Raw genomic sequence first — 9,181 nt, forward strand, 5'->3', positions numbered from 1 at the left:
TGTCTTGATTGTTGAACCGGTTTCTCCCTGCTAAATTTGCAAATATCTGTTTCAGCCCATTGTTCATGCCTATCTAGCTCTTTTTGAATCTTTTTTCATTTAAAGCAAGGGTGTCTAACCTTGGCAACTTTAAGAGTTGTGGATTTTAAGACTTGTAGTATTGAAGAATAGAAGATGCCAGGGTTGGACAACTCTGATCTAGAAAATTAGCTGGACCTACTAATTGTGTATCATGTGCAAATGTGTAACCTCTACCCAATTTCCTCATTCATATTGATAAAAATGTTGAACAGCACAAGTACCAGCACAGAAGTGTGTGTCCCACAGTTCAATGTTTCCATCCAGGTTGTTGTAGACCCATTCATTAACACCTTTGTGATGCAGTCATTCATACCCTGAGTCCATTAACCAATGAATGAGCAGCCTTCTATCTATGGGAAGAGAGTCTTGAGGAATGCCACTGTAAACCAGTTTAATCTACACTGGGAAAGCCTTTTTTTTCCCTTTTCTGGTTAGTTTGTAATTCCCAAATAAAAGACAAAACTCAAAATAAATTTCAAACAAACTTTATTGGCTACCATAAGAAACTGGAATACAGTAAATTTAAATTGGAAAAAAAAAATCCAAGTCTATAGGAATACAGACAGAAGAACAGTAAACATGAGATATAAACAAACTTGATCGATAAAACATATTAAAAAGAAAGTTTAAGAAAAAACTTATGTAGACAGAAGTTAAAAGATTTTCCCCACCCTCCCAATGGTACTTCCCTTCGGTTCAGCTGGCCAAGTTACAGAAAATTCTGATTAAGCTAACATCAGTTCCTTTTATACCTAGTATATTTTCAGAGGAGAAACCCCTTATTCTTTGTGAAGTTGACAAGGTTTAATTGTCACAGCTAGCAGCATGCCTATTTTTTTTATATTTAAATTAGCAGGGTTCATACATTGCGGCTAAGCCAGAGTTTTAACTGTCAATATTCTGTAGCTGCCTAGTTTGCACCCAATTCAAAGCCCAAGCAAACTGTATGATGATTCACTGCAGGAATGAAGAAACTTGACTTTCAGATGTTGCTGAAGTATAATCCCAGCATTACATACCACTGGTCCTACTGGTTGGGACTAACTATGGAAACCATCATTAATTGGAGGGCTTCCGTTTCCCCATCTTTAGGTAAACGTAATATATAAATCCACCCCATGTGTCTGTCTGTGTAATGTTAGCAAAAATCAGTTCTGCACCACCCCTAATATAAATCAATACAAATAAAATAAACGACCAGACTGTCCATTATTTGAAGCTACACATGGTTCTCATGTTGCACTTTTGCATTTAGCTTTTGCCAATTGAACTTAATCTTTATTTTTAAAGAAAAATATGGAAACACAAGCCAGCTTATGTTGAGAAAGAGATTAATAGCATTTGTGGAACTGTTTATTATGACACCTCTATGGATTATATGTTTTATTTAGAGTAAGAGATTATATTCTGCACTGGTGTTACTCTTTGTTTTGTGTGTGTGTGTGTATATATATATATATATCTTTTATTTAAATTTTATAACTGTTTTCTGAATTTTGTTCCAAAGGTTGAGTTAGAATTAAAGAAGCTTCTGGATGAGAAGCGAAACAGCTCCAAGGAAAACCAAGAAAATCCAGTTGCCTTTCAGGAAAAAGTATCCTTGGGATATGCAATTAAATGTGAGATGGTCATCTATATCCAAGATTGCTCCTTAAAGCTATGTGAAATATGTGTCATCCAGTAAGAGGGAAACATTTTTATCAACTGTACATTTTCCACATCACATGGCCAAACTTTAACTCAGAACATCTTCTATGACATTGGTAAAAACCAACTTTTTTATATTCGCTCAAGAGGCACATTTTCAAATTAGCTGTTTCTTCAACTGGATATGGGCAAATACATCATTGATAAGTCTAGTACTGTGATGGTGAACCTATGACATGTGTGACTGATGTGGCACGTAGAGCCATCTCTTCGGGAACATGAGCTGTTGCTCGTTGCTCTTCCGGGTTCCAGTGCACCAGCCTGCTAGTCTTTGTGCTTGCATGTGTGCCAGAAACTGGAAGAACAGGTGGCCAGTGCGTATGTGCATGCTGAAAACCGAAAGATCATCTTCCTGGTGCGCGCAAGTGCACAGGGTGGCTGCTCTTCCGGTTTCCAGCGCACATGTGTACCAGCCAGCTGGTTTTCACGCACGGATGCATGCCAGAAACCAGACCAGGTGGCTGGTGTGCCTGCTCTTCCGGTTTCCGGCACACACATGCGCAGCAATGGGGCAGCGTTCTCTGATAAGGTGTTCTTCAAATACTTTGAGCTACTTGTCAGATTCTCTAGTCACAATTATCTTTAATGGTAGGAAATTCTGGGAGGTGCAATTGATCAAATATAAATAAAGCATTGAACGATCTTTTATCACAGCTTTCTTGGGTTTTGCCAAGGCTTATACATTCTCTCCCTACTTCCAACCTCATTTCTGCCCTTGGTCTTTAGTGATGTTTTTGTTACATTTGGGTAGTCCTTGTTGTGACCAGTTGCTTAGCAACCATTTAAAATTATCATGGACCCTCCAAAGCGTATTTAAGATTGGATTCAAAGGTCCAATGGTCACGTGACCTCAAGTCATGTGATCACACTTTGGCCCTCAGCATTTATGCATGCATTTATGCCCATCTGCAATATCCCATACTTGTGGGATAGTAATTTACAATTTTTTTTAATGGAAACTGACATCTACTTCTATTTTTTGGCAAATAAAGATGTCCACTGTGGACAATGGGTACACTTAACAACACTGGTGTTCCCTTAATGACTGCCGTAAAAAATGTTGTAAAATCATGTCAGCCACATGGTTGCCTCAAGTTATAATTGTCATGACATACAACAGAAATTCCAGGCTTCATTATGGTCGTAAGTTGAGGACTACTTCTATAAGCAAGGCCACAAAAACCACTAGCTAAATTATTGGGAATTTATGCAACAAGGAAGAGTAATGCAGGTGGTATTGTTTTAGTAAGTTGTGTGAAACTGTCTATTATTTTATTGCGGTTTCCGAACCATGGTTTAAGACTGCACAATGTGTAAACCCAGTGTGCCATGGCTTAATCAACAAATTATTAAATAAAATTGCAGCTTAGAGAGATGTGTGAACCTAGGCACCATAGGTCAGGACATTGTTCAGAGCTTCCTTCTCTGACTTTAAAAAAAATGTAGGCATAAATGCAATATTCCATTTATCAGCCTTGCTTGCTGGTCTCCATGCAATTTCTTCATGGCCGACGGCAGGGGTCAGCAACCTGTGGCGCTAGAGCCGCATGTGGCTCTTTCATCCCTCTGCTGCGGCTCCATGTCACTCAAAATATGCATCACAACCGCCAATGTGTGACGCACACGCTGGCATGCGATTTATTGAGCTTTTCAACGCCCCCATTAGACCAACCATGGATAAATCCAAGAAAAGAAAAGTTTCATAAGAAAACAGAACATTTAATTCAACTACTTATGCTAGTTTTGTGGCCATTCAAGAAATAGTCAGGCATAGGAAGGGTTTTGTGACTCCCGGTGTTTTTTTTTTCTGTGGTAAATGTGTCCAAATGGCTCTTTGAGTGTTTAAGTTTGCCGACTCCTGGTCTATGGCTATGGGGTGGGACATACAGCTGGAACAACTGACAGTTTTCACAATCGTTTTGTTAGCAGCTATCAAAATATAGGTATAGTCTCAAGTATAAGTATAGTCCCAAGCACATCTACTCACAATCAAGCCCAGATATGACTGCACCCAAAGTTGACTAAATCTGTTTCTAGCATCCCATCTTCCCTTCAGGAAGAATTGTGAGTGAACGTTTGAGATTTCAGGCAAAAAAAAAAGGATTAATGAATAGAAGGAATACAATAAACAAGAAGAGATCAGTGGTGAACCTCCAGGGAACAGCATAAACATTTCAGAAATATACTAGACACAACAAGCCTTTGCGTCATACTTGGTTTATGTTTTTAGATAGCTGGATTGAAATGCCTCAAGTTTTAATTAAATTCACCTTGAGATAAGACCCAAAGGAGAGAGGCCTTCACTGCACTACTACAAAAAAAAATCCACCAGAATTCTTCCTTTAGACAGATACAGCGACATACCTAGTTGAAAGGCTAAAGGTGGGGGCCTACACAGCTGCTCCATGAGAAATGAGGGGGAGAAATAAACAAAACTTCCCATACATTCCATGGGCATCCCTCTCTTTGTATGAGTGGTCGATCTATACAAAAAGATCATGGCTTATAAATTAAGTTAAATAATGTTATTAATGACTTAAAGCTTTATTCTACCCAACTAAAGCATTTTTATTATAGCAACAGGGTTTTTATTAAAAATACGCACACACAAACGTAGGAGAGACATTGTTAGAAGATAATAAACAACAGAATGTTTCCGTGAAGCAGAAGACTGCGTTTAAAAGAACTGTGAGTGTTTAGTATATTCTTAAAAAGCCATGGCTTTCCACTGAGGGACAAAGCAAATAAACCCCTAGGTTGTATGGATTTCTTAAGAAACAGCCATGATGGATAAGAGATTATTTCTTTGCATTATTTTAAAGAAAACACTTTCCTACAATAAACACTAATTTCGGTTATAATTGTCTTGCTCCATTTGTCATTCCAAGGCAACCCATATAACAGCAGCGTCATTTTTTCTTGCTTTTGCTTGCATCAATAAATATATTTCTGAAGGGGCTGCAACGTTACATCCGTTTTTGTACACTTCCCCTCCCACCTCTACGCTATACATTTTTAATCAAGAATTCTCAACAAACTATATTTCCAAGAGTTTCTTTGGGGAAGCAAAGCCAGCCCATGTCAAAATGGCTTTTAATTTAAATAGGGCCGGCGAGACCACACTGCGGGCGCAGACACTTCATTCTTCCTTGGATCAACCCATTCATCCTTCAATATGCACACTGGGGCGGGGGTGGGTGGGAGAGCCATGGATAGCATCTTGTTTGATCAAGCAAACTTTCCATGAAGGCTAATTAAAATGGGTAAGGGACTCCGGATTCTGTACACTATTTTGTTACTGGAAAGTAAGTGTTTCCCTTTTAGTTTTCTTGCCTCTCAGCTCCTGCATTCTGTCTTTATTTCACTCACATGGCTAGCCTGAGGAGTATCACCAAGGATGAACTGAGTAGAAGTTCCCAGGCTCGTCAGAGCCAGAGGCTCACTTGGGTCCAGCTTCTCTTCCTTGGCCCAAGGATGCTCAGGAGCTGGGGACACAGCAGCTGTTCCTGGCTGGGATGGCTCAGTTTCAGAAAAAGACGTTCCCAAGGTCCCGTCCTTCACATGGACTCTCTGATGGGACACAAGACGCGAGCTCCGGGCAAAACATTTCCCACAATCAGAGCAGGTGTAAGGTTTCTCTCCAGTGTGGATCCTCTGGTGTGTGACCAGGTCAGCATTGATCCGAAAGCTCTTCCCGCAAATGTGACATTCGTAAGGCTTCTCCCCCGTGTGGATTCTCTGGTGCTTAATGAGGTCTGAGCTGTAGCTGAAGCTTTTCCCGCAGATGCCGCAGGGATACGGCCTTTCTCCGGTGTGGACCCTCTGGTGGCAGATGAGATGCGAACTCCGCTTAAAGCCTTTCCCACAATCGGGGCATTCGTAAGGTTTTTCTCCCGTGTGGTTCCGCTGATGGGTAACTAAGTCGTAATTGACCCGGAAGCTCTTCCCACAAATGGAGCACTCGTACGGTTTCTCGCCCGTGTGGACCCTCTGATGCCGAATGAGATGGGAGCAGTCGCGGAAACGCTTCCCGCAGATCCCACAAGGGTACGGTCTTTCGCCGGTGTGGACTCTCTGATGGGAAATGAGGTGGGAGCTGCGGGTGAAGCTCTTCCCGCAGTCAGAGCATATGTAAGGTTTCTCTCCGGTGTGACTCCTCTGGTGGTTGACCAGGTCGTAGTTGGACCGGAAGCTCTTCTCGCAGATAATGCACTCATACGGCTTCTCCCCGGTATGGACTCTGCGGTGGGACATCAGCTGTGAGCTCTGGGAGAAGCCTTTCCCACACTCCAGACAGATGTAAGGTTTCTCTCCAGTGTGGACCTTTTGATGGGCCACCAGGTCTGAGCTGAAAAGGAAGCTCCTTCCACACTCGAGGCAAGAAAATGGCTTCTCTTCCGTGTGACTCTGCATGTGCGCCACCAAGTCAGCTTCCTGGTTGTAACCTTTTCCACAGACAGGGCAGGGGCGCGGTTTCTCCTGTTTGTGAACCCTCTGATGCTCCACGAGACAGGAACTCCCGTTAAAACATTCCCCGCAAACAGGGCAAATATACTGTGTCTGTGAGGGATAAACCTTCTCACTGTCAGAAGCGTCACCGTTGACGGCGAGAGAATTACTCTCCTGGTAGTGCTTTGAGCTTCTCGGTTCTGTCTCGTTGGTTTCACCTCCTTCCGGTTCGACGTCTGGAGACCCATGACTCTGGCAGCTCTCAGACAGCATCCCATGCGGCTCTGCTGGCTTAGGGCCGCCCTTCTTGGAAGTACCCTCCTCTTCCTCATTCACCATCTTTTCAATGACTGGATGGAAATAGAATCCACATGAAAATTAGCCATATTACAGGTAGTCCCAAATGTGTGGCTTAGCAACTTTTTGAAGTTATGACGGACCTCCCCGGAGTTACTTACTAACCCAGTTTTCGAGTCCTAACGCCTGAACTGCCCCTCCCCCCCGCCACATGATCACATTTTGAGCACTTGGCAGCTGGCCCACATTTATGGCCTTTTTTGCAGGTTCCATAATCATGCATCATTTTCGGTGGATTTTGCCAGAAACTGGTGTTTATTTTTGGATTGCCTTTGGATATAATGGCTTCATTTTGGGCTCATTTAATGACTGTGGCATTCAATTAACAACCACTACAGAAAAGGTCATAAAACTGAGCATTGTCACAAAATGAACCACTTAATAAGCGAGCGTTAAGGGGACGTGCATGCTGCTTGCACAAATGGAGATGCACGCATATACACTTGCCAGCCACTCGTGCGGAACTATCTCCACTCCATCCTCCCCCCGCACCCACCGTCTGGTCCACAAAGCCAGAAATGTTGGGGAACTGTGAGTTAGAGTACAGGTAGTCCTCGACTTACAACAGTTCACTTAGTGACCGTCTGAAGTTACAATGGCACTGAAAAAAGTAATTTATGACCATCTTTCACACTTATGACCATTGCAGCCTCTCCAGGGTCACGTGATTTACATTCAGATGCTTGGCAACTGACTCACATTTATGACGGTTGCAATAGGTCCCGGGGTCATGTGATCCCCTTTTGGAAACTTCTGACAAACAAAGTCAATGGGGAAGACAGAGGCACTTAACAACCATGCTATTAATTTAACAACTAATGATTCAGTTAACAAATGTGGCAAGAAAGGTTGTAAAATGGGGGTGAAAGTCACTTAACAAATGTCTCACTTAACAACATGGGCTCAATGAGAGAGAGAGGGAGGGAGGGAGGGAGGGAGAGAGAGAGAGAGAGAGAGAGAGAGAGAGAGATGAGTGGCTATAAAGATATACATAGATACATACAAAGAGCATTTATATGTACCCATGGGTATATCTATCATCTTCTCTGTCTCTATTTCTGGAAAACTGCAAATGATAGATAATGGAGAATATACAAGAAGTGACCTTTAGCTACAAAGGGTAAATCAGGGTTAAAATGTTGGGGGTCAGTGCTTGCTGACCTTGGTTTTCTTCCTGCAAGTATTTCATTAACCAATTGGGACAACTGACGTAAGGGAGTGGAGTTTCCTAACCAGTTTCTGACTGGGATACCTGGCTTGGTTGGCTGGTTTCATCTAAAACAGTGTTTTTCAACATGCTGGCAGGGGAATCCTGGGAGTTGAAGTCCATACATTTTCAAGTTGCCACACAATGACAAAGATGGTTTAAAAAAAATGATTCAAACGATTCCTGCCTGCCTATTGTGCTAGTTCTCCCTTCTCTAGATTCTAAGTAGAAGGAGGGGGAAATGTGCTTCAGGTTGTTCTTTTGCTTTTTAAATTTTCGTCTGCTTCTTTAAATCGTTTGTACAGCTACAAGGTTACCTAGATATGCAATGAAAGGGCTGCGGGAAGAAAACCAAGTGCAGCCAACAGCAAGAGGCCAACGGGATTCTTTGCTACTATATGTAATGGACCATCGGGGTTTTTACAGCCCGGATCGCGCAGGCAGGCTTACCTTAACTAGGTAAGTTGCTAACTAGGGAAGCGCAAACCATTTTTCCTTGCATTGATTCAGATAAAACGCTTTACGCTGACCTTTCGGGGAGGGAGGGAGGGCGATCCACTGATCGGGAGAGGAAAATAGCAGAATCTCCTTTGTGTAATAGTGTTTAATCCTGCGGGCAGCCCACAAGAAAACAATAGCGGCCTAGATCAGCAGACGGCAGCCACCCAAGCCCAGTTGGAGCATTAGGCGAAAGCACGGAGGATCTTGCGACACTCGGTCCCGCTTTCCGTCCGGCGATTCCTCAGGAAGAAATCGAGCGGGACTGAGACCCACTGCCGAGCAGCCTTCCAAGCCCGGTGACCGCACGAGAGGCCCAGCTGAAGCTTCCCCCACGTCCCGGTTAACTTACCAGGCTCGAGCGAGAGACCCGATGCAAGCAGGACGGATCCGCCAGCAGAGAGCGGCGCCCGGAGCACCCGCGGAGGGGAAGCACCGGCGCCAGAGCAAATCCGGGCACTGCAAGCAGCAGATCGGGCACAATCGGAGGAGGAGGCTGCACAGGGATTACTCCCTGGCCGCCAAGGCTGGACTTCCCAAGGCAAGGCTGAGCTCCCGGCCGCTTCAGCCAATCCTCGCCTGGTTGAGAGGCTGAGTCAGGCACAGGAAGCTGCGCCACGGAAAGGCTTCTGCGCGCAAGAGGCGGCCTCCGCCGGGCTAGCGCAGCAGGCGGAGACCCCTGGCGGCCCTGCGGAAAAGAGCGGCGAAGCGGCCGCTCCCCGCTTCCCTGGCACCAGAGGTGGGGAAGAGGACCCGAGTCTCCCTGTGATCGTGGGCAAGGTTTATTCGGTCTCCTGGTTTGACGTGCGGGAAGACAGCAAAAGTCAACACTGGTTCGATATTTTTTTTTAGCCTGCCGTTAGTCGCCAGCTTCTCCCTCGT

At 44.1% G+C, this 9,181-nt stretch overlaps 1 protein-coding gene across 1 annotated transcript; it reads right to left on the minus strand.

Moving 5' to 3' along the window:
• Window positions 1-3,612: 3,612 nt before the first annotated feature.
• Window positions 3,613-8,894, minus strand: LOC116502978 (zinc finger protein 664-like). Its single transcript, XM_032209055.1, has 2 exons — window positions 8,652-8,894; window positions 3,613-6,587 (listed from the first exon to the last, which is right to left on the minus strand). Exon 2 carries the CDS (start codon window positions 6,574-6,576, stop codon window positions 5,125-5,127), a length of 1,452 nt encoding a protein of 483 aa, XP_032064946.1. The 5' UTR covers window positions 6,577-6,587; window positions 8,652-8,894; the 3' UTR covers window positions 3,613-5,124.
• Window positions 8,895-9,181: the final 287 nt, after the last annotated feature.

The sequence above is a fragment of the Thamnophis elegans genome, chromosome 2, assembly GCF_009769535.1.
Source record: "Thamnophis elegans isolate rThaEle1 chromosome 2, rThaEle1.pri, whole genome shotgun sequence".
Taxonomy (NCBI): Eukaryota; Metazoa; Chordata; class Lepidosauria; order Squamata; family Colubridae; genus Thamnophis; species Thamnophis elegans.